The 15,347-nt window shown below is 46.1% G+C and overlaps 1 protein-coding gene across 1 annotated transcript; it reads right to left on the reverse strand.

Moving 5' to 3' along the window:
- Window positions 1-7,916: 7,916 nt before the first annotated feature.
- LOC126509533 (GTPase IMAP family member 6-like) lies at window positions 7,917-15,347 on the reverse strand. Its single transcript, XM_050155483.1, has 3 exons — window positions 15,093-15,347; window positions 11,479-11,563; window positions 7,917-10,067 (listed from the first exon to the last, which is right to left on the reverse strand). The coding sequence occupies exons 1-3, from the start codon at window positions 15,276-15,278 to the stop codon at window positions 9,427-9,429; spliced, it is 912 nt and encodes a 303-aa protein (XP_050011440.1). The 5' UTR covers window positions 15,279-15,347; the 3' UTR covers window positions 7,917-9,426.

A 15,347-nucleotide genomic window follows, 5' to 3' on the forward strand; every position in this document is an offset into this window, starting at 1 on the left:
TGCCACATATCTTTACATACTCAAAAAAGTAGCATAAATAAATATAACACATTTTTGTCTAGTTAAAGTAATATCCACATCATAAACAAATGTAAAATACCTTTACATAGTTAAAGTAATATTCCACAACAGACGGCAACTCCCACAGTGGGCTGAACTCTCCTATATCAGCCATTGATTAAGAAAATGCCCCATAGACTGAGCTACAGGCCAGTCTGGTGGAGAATTTTTTCCAGCTGAGGTTCCCTCTTCTAGATGACTCTAGCATGTGTAAATTGACAAAGAAATGAAGCATGTGCTCCTTAATTTACCCACCATGCCGAGTGTGGTAGTTAATTACACCATCACCATGAGTGGGTGGGTGATGTTAGTGGTGGTGTAAGGCAAAACAAAGATAAATATAAAACGGGTTAATTTAAGTTATAAGAGTTAGTGGGACAAGCCCAAGGTATAGGCTGAACTTTCATAATTAATCATAAGTCTCTGCGCCACTTTTTGTGAGCTGGCGGCCCAAAGAAAAATCTGACTCCATTTGCGAGTTTCTAGCCTTACCCACCATGCACTCTGGGCTTCATGCTTGTGGCTGGAGTGGCCTCTTAGCTTCCTGCTCTGGCTGGCTGCTACCCTGCTTCCCTTCACTCTTCTGGACATTCCAGCTAGAATTGAAAACCAAAATTAACTCTTTCTTCCATAAGTTACTTTGGCCATTGTATTTTATTACAGCAACAAAGTAAACAATGCACTTATCTTCTTATTTTAGGACATGTCACAGGACTCCAGCAATGCCTCTGACCTCTTGGCATGCGGCCCAGACAGCTGGAACTCAACCAAATACCTTCTAGCCCCAGCCTGCCATAGGACTCGAGAAGAAGCTCTGCCCCCACAGGGCGGTCGGGCACTGTAAAGATCTTTTTGTGATGAGGGCACCCAGCATCATGACAGTGAGACCCACGTGCGGGTCTGGGCTTTGCTCTGGGCTCCAAGGAGAAAACACAGGCACACCCAGCACTTTGTATCACTAGTCAGAGGGGCACCATTAGAGTGAGCGAGATATGTTGTGGGGAGAGAGAGAGAGAGAGAGAGAGAGAGAGAGAGAGAGAGAGAGGATGGTTCATGTCCTGTGGACAGAGGCATATCTCAAGAGGTGAGAGAGGAAGGGAGTGGGTAGAGGTGAGGGGTTTGATTGCTACCCAGTGCCAAGCTGATATCTGGGCTGGGGCTGCTGCTGGGATTAAAGATGTCACCACCACACCTGACTCCTAAATACTCACATCTTTATAATATAAAACAGTGAGGGCCAAGCCCTTACCCAGACCCCTGCTTTGACAATTTGGTAGCCATGATAGGCTGCAGAAAAGACCCTCCAGGATGTAGGCCCCTGACCCAGCAGGATGTGCTATGTCCCTGACCATGCACTAAGTTACTGAAAAAAAAAATCAAAACAAAAAAAAAAAAACCCCAAGAAATCACAAGATGTCCCCATAAGGAAAAGAAGCAAACAGAGGCAAGGCTAGCAGGCTCTGGACGCGCTTTACTGAGAAGGTCGGAATGCAGGAACCACAGCAGCAGATGCAGCCATTTCCCTGCTGCTGTAATAACCAATCAAGCTAGGACAGGTACCGAGTCCAGAGGTGCCGATCCTGAGACTGTGACTATGCGACGTGCAGCCCCCCAGCCTACACTTGCTCTTCTCCCAATGAATGCCCTGTTCCACCACTGCATCCGATGGACGAGAGACCGGATTTGAACTCGTAATTAGGAAGACTCTGTCTTTACATCAGATCTGGTCTCCTGGTGGTCTTATGGGTCCAGACTCTGGAGTCACTAAACCAAGCCTTTGGCTGATTGAACACTATAAAATGTGAAAGTAATTTTGGTTGGTGTCAGATGGTGAGTGTGGCAAGAATTGTGCCAGGGGAGGAGAGGCAACTCTGCCATGAGAAATTCTTGATGTCTCTTTGCTCAGGAAGTTCAGTGCTGGCTCTACTCCTTTCTTGAGCAGGCTCAGATGGAAACCACTGAACCACATTTCCTGTTATATTTTCAGAAGCGGAGACCATTGTTCTCACTTTGGGGCCCTGGTGAGAAGAAAAGACCTACACGTTCTTTCTCTTTCTATTTTGTAGACCTAGTGAAGGTCTCTTTCGGGATCTTCCTTTACAGGTCTCATCATGCTGGTCCTTTACAGGACACCTTCACACAGGTAAAAGGAATGGGATACTTAAGCACACGATGGCTGTGGGTCCCTGCTGTGGACTCTCATTAATGACCTGAGAGTCACAAGCTAGGCGGAGCAATAAAGTGGGCAAAAATGACACTCTTCCTTACTTGACCCAGTCCTTAGTGTGTGTCCATGTCTTACAGACTCCCCTAGGGAGCATGGGATGTCCTGCTATTTTCTAGGAATATCTGAAGCAGGGGAAATGCCTTTTCTTTGGTCCAGCACAGGCTCTCAGTCTCAGGGGAGGCATCCTAAAATGGCACAGAAATGCCACATCAGTACCCCTGGGATGTGTTTGGACAGTGCATTATCAGACCTTGGCCCACACTTTATATATTTCAACAATTCCCAGGTACCTGATAAAAATCTGTGACAAACACTGGATGTTTTTGTGAAGTGCAGTGTTCACGTCATAAAATACACAGGAAGTATACAGCAGTGATCATCTTCTAACATTAACACAAATTTAACAAAAGATGTCAGCCTTCTCGGTGTGGGCATTTTGTTCAGCGTGGATCGTCTCTGCTATAGCTTTTCCAATCACCGCCGTTAACACGGCCCAGATTCCGCACTAGGTGGTAACATCTGATACAGAGGAGCTGTAAGCGGTCAGTATGGGAACAGCCCTCATCCCTTAAGGAAAAGACCCAAAGGCTAATGCAACAGAATACAATTAAACAAACATGCACTTCAAATTTAGTCTTTCTGTGTGTTGTTCCAGGAAATAAAAACCTCACAGGGACTCAGGCCTTCTCGCCCCCTTGAGCTTTGGTCTGGGGAAAAGCACTCAACGGGGGATGTCTCTGCCTGTGTTTCCTTATTTCAAGAACCCAAATGCCTTTGTTTCTCTAGGTCTGGTTGATTTTTCTTTACCCAGGGTGTCTCTGTAGGTGTCTGGCCAGGTTTGGAACCAGACGCCCACTGAGGGTTTATTTCTTGACCCTTCTTTGGCTCCTATGTAGAATCAACAAGAGCGCAGTGGGTCCTTACAAGAAGTCACCCTGACCCCGGCAATGAGACCGCAATGGCTCCAGAGAGGAGCAGAGCTGAGTCACGCGCCGGCACCCACCACTAGTCTTCTGTCCTTACCACCTTTGCTCCTTCCTTGTTCATAGGTGCACACCATTGCCTAGAAAGCAGTGTCCATGTGAGTACTGCGTTCCACAGGGTTTCTTGTGGCTAGAGGCAGCCATATGACCAAGAAACATAAGCAGAAGTATTGTGGGTTCCTGCACTTCCTCTGCCTTGGTAATAAAGGCCTTGTTCTCTTGCTTCTCCTTGGGACTTGGAGGCTGGAGGCTGCTCTCAAAGAATGTTGAGTAGAAAGAAAGGGAAACAGGACTGAAGGTGCTGGTCTCAGCCCCAAACAGACTCAGGACCTCCCTTCGTCATGTCCAAATTGTTCCTTTGTTTGCCAAGCCACTGTAGCGAATGATCTCTCCTGAGGTGTTGCTAACAATATCAGTGTGCTGTGCTGGGCTGAAGGGGAGCAATCCCCACGTGCCACAGGGAATTTTAGAGCAGTTGTAACAGACGTGGAGAAGTCAACCATGGCAGTGCAAAGGATACTTTCTGAGCTGAGAAACTGACACGATTTACCTTAGCTGAGACCTCGACGTTGACTTCACAGAGCCTGGAGATAAGGGGCCTCCTGGAGAGGGGCAGAGTATGGTCTGAAGAAGAATCCACCCGACTCTGGAACCTACACAGAGACAAACAGGACAGCTAGTGGGGCCAGAGAAAGCCTGAGACCACCAGAGCTGCAGAGACTGCACACTGCAGAAAATGCACTCTACCACCATATAGAGCTGCAGACTGCACACTGTGGAGAATGCACGCCATCACTATATGGAGCTGCAGAGACTGCACATCATCACTATTGCGGAAGGCTGCTCGTTCATTTCCAGCTGCCCAGAACTGAAATAATCACTCAGAAACTATATTATTTAAATCATTGCTTGGCCAATCACTTACGTGTATTACTAGCTAGTTCTTCTATCTTAATTAATCCATTTCTATTATTTTATATTTTACCATGAAGCTCGTGGCCTACCGGCAAGGTTCTTGCTGATAGCTTGCATATTTCTCCTCTGGTGGCTACATGGTGTCTCATTGATTCTGCTCTCTCTCTCTCTCTTCCAGCCTGGCTATATTCTGTTAAGTAATTGGCCGAAAGCAGCTTCTTTATTAACCAATAAAAGCAACACATATGCAGAAGGACTTTCCACATCCCATCACCATAAAGAGCTGCAGAGACTGGACACTGCGGAGATGATACACCACCACCACCTAGAGCTGCTCAACAGGTCAGATTGCATTGATTTAAACAGTGCCAAACATTCATTTGTGATATGCTGCCAAATGCAATGGGTGAGCAAAACAAAAGAATAGTTTTCCTCCTTTCTTTCTTTCTTTCTTTCTTTCTTTCTTTCTTTTTTTCTTTCCTTCCTTCCTTCCTTTCTTCCTTCCTTCCTTCCTTCTTTCTTTCTTTCTTTCTTTCTTTCTTTCTTTCTTTCTTTCTTTCTCTCTTTCTCTTTCTTTCTTTTTAGAAAAGAAAAATGTTCAACTTTCTCCTGATCTCCCAATCCTAGCCTGTGTTTAATGCTACCATTCAGCTTGCTGCCCATGAAGTTATGTTCTTCCCAGGCACCCTCTGACTGACAGCGGCTCCTTTTAAGATTTCTCAAAGCCTTATTTCTAGAGGGGCTACGATTGGCATAGCAGGACTTTAGACATAACTGTAGGACATCTCTTTCTCCTCCACATTTCACCAGTGTGTCCTGCTGCAGTCATTACCCGACAGAGCGTCCCCACTGGTGAGGTTGTGGAGCACATTCCGTCTGCTCAGGACTCCTCCCTCCCTGCTCAGTAACAGAGTGCCTTACTATAGATCAGTAATAGAGTGTTACTATATATAGATTAGTAATAGAGTGCCTTACTATAGATCAGAAATAGAGTGCCTGACTATAGATAGATCAGTAATGGAGTGCCTTACTATAGACCAGTAACGGAGTGTCTTACTATAGATCAGTAATAAAGTGCCTTCCTATAGATCAGTAATAGAGTGCCTTACTATAGATCAGTAACAGAGTGTCTTACTATATAGATCAGTAACAGAGTGCCTGACTATAGATCAGAAATAGAGTGCCTGACTATAGATAGATCAGTAATGGAGTGCCTTACTATAGATCAGTAACAGAGTGTCTTACTATAGATCAGTAATAGAGTGCCTGACTATAGATCAGAAATAGAGTGCCTGACTATAGATAGATCAGTAATGGAGTGCCTTACTATAGACCAGTAACGGAGTGTCTTACTATAGATCAGTAATAAAGTGCCTTCCTATAGATCAGTAATAGAGTGCCTTACTATAGATCAGTAACAGAGTGTCTTACTATATAGATCAGTAACAGAGTGCCTGACTATAGATCAGAAATAGAGTGCCTGACTATAGATAGATCAGTAATGGAGTGCCTTACTATAGATCAGTAACAGAGTGTCTTACTATAGATCAGTAATAGAGTGCCTGACTATAGATCAGAAATAGAGTGCCTGACTATAGATAGATCAGTAATGGAGTGCCTTACTATAGACCAGTAACGGAGTGTCTTACTATAGATCAGTAATAAAGTGCCTTCCTATAGATCAGTAATAGAGTGCCTTACTATAGATCAGTAACAGAGTGTCTTACTATAGAGATCAGTAACAGAGTGCCTGACTATAGATCAGAAATAGAGTGCCTGACTATAGATAGATCAGTAATGGAGTGCCTTACTATAGACCAGTAACGGAGTGTCTTACTATAGATCAGTAATAAAGTGCCTTCCTATAGATCAGTAATAGAGTGCCTTACTATAGATCAGTAACAGAGTGTCTTACTATAGATCAGTAATAGAGTGCCTGACTATAGATCAGAAATAGAGTGCCTGACTATAGATAGATCAGTAATGGAGTGCCTTACTTTAGATCCACACTGCATACAGATCCCTCACATCTTTGGAATATTGTTACACGATGCCAGGCTTATTTTTAATAAAAACACTTGTTCCAGGCGGATGATTCATTCTGGGGATGTCAAGACGCCTGATCAGTTGTGCCCAGCTTTCAGTGGGGCAACTATCTCAGGCAGGAGAGGATCAAGGAAGTAAAAGTATTGATCAACTCTGGCTGCTGGGAGCCAGGGCTGAGGAAACAGTCTGTTTCCTGTTTGGGGAAGTCAGAACAATACAAGGAAGGGCAAGCACTTTGTCAGGTACTTCCCAGCATCATTCTAAACCAGGGCCATTGCTGCCTTTTGCTAAAGAAGGGACTTGATTGGGGGAGGGAGAGGGAAAGGGGAGGCGGCGGTGGGGAAGAGACAGAAATCTTTAATAAATAAATAAATAAATAAACAAACAAATAAATAAATAAATAGATCAAAAAAAAAAAAAAAAAGAAGTGATTCATGACATCCTTGCCCCGTAAGGGAGGTTAGGACTTCCTCTTACTGGGCAAACAGAGGAGACTGGACTCAGGCCTGCAGATAGGCGTCTAGCAGAACCCAAGGTCACATCTTCTGTGTCCTGACAGTCCACCCACACAGTCCCCTACCACTCCACTCCTGAACCTTCCGTGAGGAAGAGAGCTCGAGCCTCTGCTGCACAGCTGAAGGGGAAGCAAAGCGAATCGGGCATTTGTCACCTCCTAACTCTCCTTAACTTCCCATCAGCTGGCCACACTCCCGCCTTTCCTGACTCTCACGGATGCTCAGGGGCATCTGAAGCACAGCAGCCTGTACAGTTGGCTAAACTGCTTCCTGGAAGAGGTCTGAGTCAGCCATGTGATGGTGGCGCATGTCTTTAATCCCAGCACTCAGGAGGCAGAGGTAGGCAGATATCTTTGAGTTCAAGGCCAGCCTGGTCTAAACAGTGAGTCTCAAAATATCCAGGACTACATAATGAGACCCTGTCTTGAAAAATGAAAATAAATAAAAGAGGTCTGAGCCAATGTCCCACTTCCTTGGTTGCAAGTCATCTGTAGGACCATCTCTCCAGGAAAACGTCCCTGTGCTGTTGAAGCATTCTTGTGGAAACCAGGTTCCTGCCATGCATATCGTCTAAGCCCCTAGCCTTCTTTCGCAGGTTCCCTTCTTTCAAAGACTCCCTTCCCTCCGCTCACCCTTCTGATTGATCTTCCTGCAGGGCTCACTTACACAGGCAGACCCTCCCTTCAGCCGTCCACACACCTACCACGGTGAAGGAGGTTCATGGAAGTATGGAAATAGACTTTGTTCTCTCATATCCCCAAAGCTAGGTCTAAAACTGGGTGATAGAACCCAAAGAAAAAAGGGGAGGTAACAAAAGTGACCTGAGGGAAGATGGCCTTTTCTGCCCATGTTCATGCAGATAGAGACACCTGCAGCCTCAGGGTAAGGTTCTCCTAGGCCAAGGCTGACATATGCAGTTCTTAGCCCAACTGCACTCATTCTTATCATAGGAAGCACACATGAAACCTGTTTTTTTATGGTTCAAGAGGATCAAGTGCCAGTGCCATTTTTATTATTTATTACTTATTGATTTAGCCTCTCTCTAGGCTCCTCTTCATATTCTTCCATAGCCCAGGATATATCTTGCCATGCATGTCAGAGCCTCTGTGCTTACCAATCAGTTCAAGGTTCTTTACCCAAGTCAGACAAAAATCACAAAGAGGCGAGCGGTACCCAGGGAACACGACTTTATTGGGAGTCTATGGTGAAGCCCAGGGAGACAGCACACAGGCAAGGTTTCTGCATTGGCGCCCTCAGATTTCTGACTCCTTGGAGTCTCTGCCATGTCCTGTCTGCCTTCGGATCTGTTGCAAGGTTTGCATTTGCATGGTGATCTGCTTGCATACATTTGTTCCAAATGACAAATGTTCCAAAAGACGAAAGAGGCACTAGATGCCCCCTCATCCCAGAAAGGACATATGGTTCAAAGATAGTCACTGTGCACATGTGATCATTGCAGCAAAGTCTCTCAAAAGCTTGGAAGTACATCAGTGCTTAGAACACGGTTCTAGAGCACAGCCAATGAAAACACCTTTCATCTGTGCTTAGAACACGGTTATAGAATACAGCCTATGAACATACCTTACATCAGTGCTTAGAACATGGTTCTAGAGCACAGCCTATGAAAACATCTTACATCGTGGAAGAAAACCCTAACTGATGGTCTGGGCCTCTCTAGTCTGTCTTGTTGTCATTTTCTACCCATTACACGGGGCAGGCATCTTGTAATCATAATGTCTGTCCCTGTTTATGGATAAGGATGAAACTTAAGAAATATATAATCATTTGGTCCATGGCTGTCCCTGGCTTGGTTCAACACTGATGACCTTGGCTAGGCAGCTGTGTAACTTACATGAAAGAAAGAGTCAGGCAATGGCAAAGAGCTATGGTTGTATCAGAGATTAAACACAGAACATAAAAATGTGGTATCAGTGGGACAGAAAGTCCCCTGTCAGGGCACTGTGCTATGGGCTAAGTGTAAGGGGGACCACCCATGTGTCAGAAAGAAACGACATAGCTGGACACAGAATGTAGCTGGGTCCCCTGAACTGAGGCCTCACCCCATTGCCACACTTGACTGTCTGACCTAAGGACTGGAAAGTTCTCTTTGGAGACAGAGGAAGCAGATAACAAGGGCTGGACACAGGGTACAGCTGCTGATCGAATGTCCTTGTGGTGTTTGAATGAGAATGACCACCATAGGCTCATAGATTTGAGTGCTTGGTCACCAGGAGTGGCACTGTTTGAAAGGCTTAGGAGGTGTGGCCTTGTTGGAGGAAGTCTGTCACTGGGAGCGGGTTTTGAGGTTTCAAAAAGCCCATTCCAAACCCAGAGTCTCCCTCAAACTGCTGTCTGTGGATCTGGATGTAAACTCCCAGCTCCTCCTCCAGCTCTATGTCTGCTTCCTGCCATGCTCCCAGCCATGACGATAATGGACTAAGCCTCTGAAACCATAAGCCAGTCCCAATAAACGCTTTCTTTTATAGGAGTTGCCATGGTCATGGTGTCTCTTCACAGCAAGAGAACACTGACTAAGACACTCCTGCGTATGGTCGTCCTGCACTCGTCAGGATGCCCTCCCTATCAGGTACCTACAGGTCTCTCAGAAGCCATCAGGATCTGGGACAACCTTTCAGCCAGGACTCCTCGAGGGATTCCTCCTCAGAGCCTTGCTCTGTGGTTAAACTGCTTTGCTGGGAACATTTGGAAGTTTTGTGGTGTAACAGTGGCCCTCGTTTTCCCACAAGACCAAGTCTATTTTCTCCTTAAGGTCCTCCAGTTGAGCCTTCTGCTCATCCCCTTGTGCCTTGTTGTTGAAGCCGCAGTGTCGCCTCTCACAAGCAACATGCAGATCATCCAGGCTCTTATTGTTGTTCTCTTGAACATATTCCTCCAAGGAGCCCCCAGCCAGGTCTTCCTTCCGAGTGAATACCAGAATGGTGTAAGCCAGGATCCCTTCTCCAAAGATCTCCTGGAGGCGCCTGGCAGCTTGCTGGTCTTCTGCCGTGTACCGGCCCACCTGTATCACCAGGAGCACCACATGGGGCCCTGGAGAGGCCAAGACTTCACAGATCTTCTCAGCTGCCACTTCAGGCTGATACTGAGGTGACAAAATGTCCGGGGTGTCGATCACCTCAACCTCCTTTCCATCCCACTCTCTACTCCCTTTCTGGAAGGTCAAGGTCACTGGTCTAGAGCTGATTTTGGACTCAAATTCTTGCCTGCCAAGAATGCTGTTTCCTGTTGCACTTTTCCCACTTCCTGTTTTCCCCACCAGAAGGAGCTGCAGTTTCTTTGGGGTGAGCTCTTTCTCCTTCAGACCTAGAAGAATTTGACAAAGCAAACCATCAGAGGGAAATAGGACAGAACCTACCCTCTCTGCTTATCAGAAGTTATAACCCCCTGCACATCTGAAAAACAGAGTTCCAGGATGAGGAGCTTGCAGAGACATAGGCCAGCATCTGACCCTGAGTCTTCCCTGGGCTTACATTTTCAGCCTGGGACCTGGAAGACAGAGGTGAACATCCTACAAAGAAGGACATCAGAGCCACCAGCTGAGAAGGGAGACTCATATGTCAACTGAACACTGGCTAATCCAGTGCTAAAAATTTTAAATATGCCTGAGGCTGGGGACTGGGAAGGAAATCCCCTTCTCCCAGCCCTGCAGGTCCTAGGACCCAAACCACATACAGTGACACATGACAATTTCCAAGTGTGGTCCCCATGGGAGACACTGATGGGTCTCAGATCACAGAGCGCTAACCCTACCAAAAACTGCTAGGTTCTGCCTTCAAACCTCAGCACCCACTGGTTTCGCTTCTGCACATCTGCACCCTAGGCTGAACTGCAGTCATCTTGGCTCTCCTGAGCTTTTCCAAAGAGAATAGAGAGAACTTGAGTGGATACACGGAAGTTTCGATTAAGCACGGACGTTGGATGTCCATTCCTGCCTGCCTAGCTAGGGCCAGAGATGAACTCTTTTCAGCAGCTGGAGCTCAAACGGAAAAGCTAAATGCACTGTGAGATGCAGAGAGGGGACTTTTCAAATAATGACACTAGCTTTGCTTCCCGTAAGAAGTGAAAAAGGCTTAGCCTGTGTTGGTGACTTTCCCATGTGGTAGAATAACTGGGCTGTTTTTCCCTGATGGTCCTGGCCCTTCGAATAAATAAGGAAAAATATCATTCATGTTAAAATGCAATGAGTCACAAATAATTTCTTCTAGAAAGAAAACACGGGTAGGTTTCTAGCATCCCCAAATGCCCTCTCCTTAGGTTAGGTGGCGAAGGTGAATCTCTGAGAAGACGGAGCCCAGTCCCTCCCAGTGGCCACTGGTGACACTCTGCTTGCTTGCATGACACTGTCAACCCATGTGACACATCGGACACAGCTGACCACACACAAGGACTGCTGACGTCCAGAGCTGGGAGCAGTCTTCTTATCACGTCCAGATCTGCAAGTCCTTCTCAGGGAGGAGCTTAGATATGAAGGCTCCTTTCCTTGGAACTGGCATTTGTCACCCCTAAGGCCATCCACCTGGCAGGGGTCCCTTTCCTTGGTTTTCCCTGGTGTAAAGAGGAGCCCTCTTGCTCTATTTGGCTATAGTGGGTAAATCTATGTAACGAGGGCCTTCAGCTGCCCCTGCCAGCACTCAGGGTGTGGGCTCGCGTCCATCTGCACACCAGTGTTCCCATCCACGCCTCCCAGTTCTCCTCCGCTAGGAAAGCAGAGTACCTTTTGTCAGCTCTTGATCGGAGTCCAGGGGCGAATGCCTTGTGGGGTCCTTCTGGGGACCGAGTTCACATTCTTCTTCTTCCACCTACAGAAAACAACAATACATTTAAATACATGTAAATAACATTTGTGCGTGAGTGTGTGCGTGCGTGTGGTCGTGAACACTTGCATGCACAGGCAGGCAGTTATGTGCCTTGTGCACATGGAGAGGTTAGAGGACAACGCTCTCCTCCCCCGTGGGTTCCAGGAATCAAACTCAGGAGTTAAGTTCTCATGGCAAGCCCTGTTATCCATTGAACCATGTCTCCAGCCTATAAACTTTAACTGATTGTGTTTGAAGGGACGCTTGTCTTTTCCACGTGGGGGTGCGTGCGTGCATGTGTGTGTGTGTGTGTGTGTGTGTGTGTGTGTGCTTGATAAGGAGTGGGAAAGAGTATGGGGTAAGTAAATATTGGGTAAGTATGGGGTAAGGAGTATGGGGCACTTTCTGGGGGCTTTTGGAACCCAACCCCCCAAAGTTGTGTCCTCCACCATGAGTGTAAGAGATTATTCGTCATGGAGAAAGGAGCCACTGAATTGGTTTGGGCAGACAGTGTCCATAACTCTGTACTGAGGGCCCGGGGTGGGGAATGGGATCAGGAGGAGAAGAATGGTAAGGAAGAGGGAGAAAGAGGTAGCATGGTCTTGATTTTGTCTCAGACCATGTAAGATCTACATGGGCAGGGTCAGGAAGTTCTGGCGAGGGTGCAACTTTGGGTCTTTAGTCCAGAAAGAACCATCTAGGCTTTAGCACTGAGAACTGGCATGGCTGAAAGCTGGTGGCTGTGTTCAGTAGTGGCAAGGAAGGTGGCAGCCATGGGGACCTTCACAGTGCAAGACAGAGCCCTGGGGTGAACTGAGCACCTCAGTGTGCAACGGAGACACCATCATTGGCTAGGATGCTCACATTCCTGGTCCTCAGTATCCTTTCAGGGTGAATTTTCGGGCTAAATCTAAAGAGACCTCCTAACTGTCTAGTCACAGTTACCGATCACCTTTAGCTCTCTTTGCACATTAGAGCCGGGGCATCCCAACCAGGAGCTGCCAACACTGCTCTGATGCTTCCTCACTTCCTGGGCCAGTACCATCTCTGCCTCAAGAGCCTGCAGTGCTGTTATTAGGTTGATTATTAGATTCCTGACAGGGTTTGGAAGTCATGATCCATGACTTTCTTAGGACCCTCACAGCCAGACTAGACAATCTGGACAAAGGCTCTGGGGTGGGAAGCCCCAGTGCGGACCTGGACTTGCTGTCACCGCACTGTTGGGTGCTCTGCTCTATTCAACCAGCAGATTGCCCTGTCTCCTCTGAATCCCGGAAAAAGCCCGTGGGAGCCACTGAAGACACAGCTTTGCGATGCTCAGCAAATGGCTAGCTTAATGTGGATGGGTTAACACGTGGATGCAGGTACCTGAAGAAAGTCTGGTGGCTCCCAAGGAAGCAGGCCAGGTCGATGGCCTCATTCAGCTCTGGTCAGCCGCCTCCTGGCTTGAGCAGCGTTCCCACTGCCTTGGCTGCCTCTGTGTCCCCTGCTCTGTGACCCGGAGGTCTACAAGTTACAGACCCTTCAATCTTTGAAGTGTGTCTTCACTGATCCTCATTGGTTCTTTGGAGAACAGTGAACGGACAGGAAACAGTTCCCAACAGATGAAACTGGAGGGTGCAGAGCCCAGGAACCACCCAGGGCGACAGTTACTTACGTAGCCCTGTGTCCACGGCACTGTCAAAGGAGGGAGGCCGTGCCCTCCGAGTCTTCCCGGCCCTCCCCAGACAGTGCCACACACACGCAGGGTACACTTTGAATTTTTATCTCCAGCCCAGATGACAGAGCCATTATCATCACCCTGGTTATACTGCTCAGAAAGAGAGTGTAATTTATAAAGTGCCCCAGGGGCCCTTGCCCACTGTGGGGTGGCAGACATGGCTCAGAGGTAGAGCACTGCAGGGAGTGTGCAAGACCCTGGCTTCAGATCCTCAGCACCGAGAGACAAACAAGCATGAAGAACACCACAGAGCACTAAGTTCTGGCTCCGTGCTACAGCTCTTTCTGTCACGCCACTTACATATGTAGGAATGTGTAGACACATACACACACATACAGGTTCGTAAACACACAAACATGTAACACATATGACATACATAGAAATACATGTATCATACAAAACAAGCTCCATGATTTTCTGTGGGCTTACCCCTTATTTTTCTTCTACTGAAAGTAGAATTTTTTCTTCATACAAAATATTATGATTATGGTTTCCCCTCCCCAACCCCCTGAGATCTTTCCCACCTCTCCTCCAGTCAGAATCCACACCTTTTCTGTCTCTCCTTAGAAACCAAATAAAGAATAATAATAAAACAAAAAAGATAAAACAAAAACAAACAAACCAGAATAGGACAAAATAAGTGAACAAACAAACAGGTGAAGAAGAGCTAAGGAAAACATAGGAGAAACACATATAGATGGAGATACACACGGTAACACAGAAATCCCATAAAAACTCAAAACCGGAAGTCGTAAACGCTCTGACCAAACGTTATGAGGAAGAACCTCCAACCAAAGATGCTGAGGTCATTTCGTGTTAGCTATCTATTGCTGGGCATGGGCTCGCAGTGTGGGCTTTATGAGTCACTTCAGTTTGTTTTGGCCTTTTCTTTTTGTCTTACTGGTTTTTTAATTTGGTTATTTTGATTTTCAGGTTTTTTAAAGATTTATTTATTTATTGTGTACACAGTGTTCAGCCTCCTTGTATGCCTGCAGGCCAGAAGAGGGTACCAGATCTCATTACAGATGGTTGTGAGCCACTATGTGGTTGCTGGGAATTGAACTCAGGACCTCCTGAAGATCAGCCAGTGTTCTTAACCTCTGAGCCATCTCTCCAGCCCCAGGTTTTTTAATTTTAATTTTATATTTTAAAAGAGAGAGCATAAAGTTTGATTGGTAAATTACGTGATAAGGAGAAGGGGAAAATGATCAAAATATATTCTATGGAAAAAATTTAAGTAAAAAATATAATATCCACCATACACTCACCATGCCTACTTGTAAACACACACGAACATATACTTGTGGCACACATTTATGCAGTTGAAAACACATACACATATACACACAAACAATACACACATATAAACACATATACATATATACAAACAATACACACATATAAACACATATACAAATCCAAACATGACACATACAATCCATAAAAATACAGTGTACCCCATTCATACACATACATGTAAACATGCATGCAAATGAACAGAAATGTACATACAAAGCCACTCACACATGCCTATGGTACACAAATATACACACAACATGTACAGAAACATAAGCTTTATGCACATATATAATACAATCACTACACACAGAATGCATACACCACACAGGCATGTAAGCACACATATACACAAACACAAATGTTTATAAACAGAGCATATCCTCAAATAAACACACACTTACAAGACGTACATATACACAAATGACATATACACACATGTGAAAACATACAAATCCAAACAAGACAAACACCACATACACACATGTAAACATACACACACACAGTGGGACTTACATCGGGACTGGCTGACAGGCAAGAATGGCTGTTTCCTGTCTCCTGTGGCATTGCACGCCCATGAAATTTCTGGCTCTTCTGGTGGGGCTGAGATAAGGATCTTTTGTAGATGGAACAGAACGGCCAGAAAAAGCTTTCCGCAGTGTAGGAGCCAATGGACTCTGCTCCCCTGTAAAGCCGATCCATCTTTCAAGCCATGTTTCATCAGCTCTGCATGCTCTGAGCTCAAGTACGGCCCTTCAAAGAGCAGCTCGC

Source organism: Alexandromys fortis, unplaced genomic scaffold (assembly GCF_014885135.2).
Source record: "Alexandromys fortis isolate MF-2015 unplaced genomic scaffold, M_Fortis_MF-2015_v1.1 scaffold_93, whole genome shotgun sequence".
Lineage (NCBI taxonomy): Eukaryota > Metazoa > Chordata > Mammalia > Rodentia > Cricetidae > Alexandromys > Alexandromys fortis.

Excerpts from the sequence above, each read along its gene's own strand:
- LOC126509533 (XM_050155483.1), bottom strand. The coding sequence starts at position 15,278 with ATGGATCGGCTTTACAGGGGAGCAGAGTCCATTGGCTCCTACACTGCG. Across the intron at positions 11,564-15,092 it reads GCCTGTCAGCCAGTCCCGAT|GTGGAAGAAGAAGAATGTGA; the intron begins GTAAGTCCCACT and ends TGTTTTCTGTAG. Across the intron at positions 10,068-11,478 it reads CGATCAAGAGCTGACAAAAG|GTCTGAAGGAGAAAGAGCTC; the intron begins GTACTCTGCTTT and ends AAATTCTTCTAG.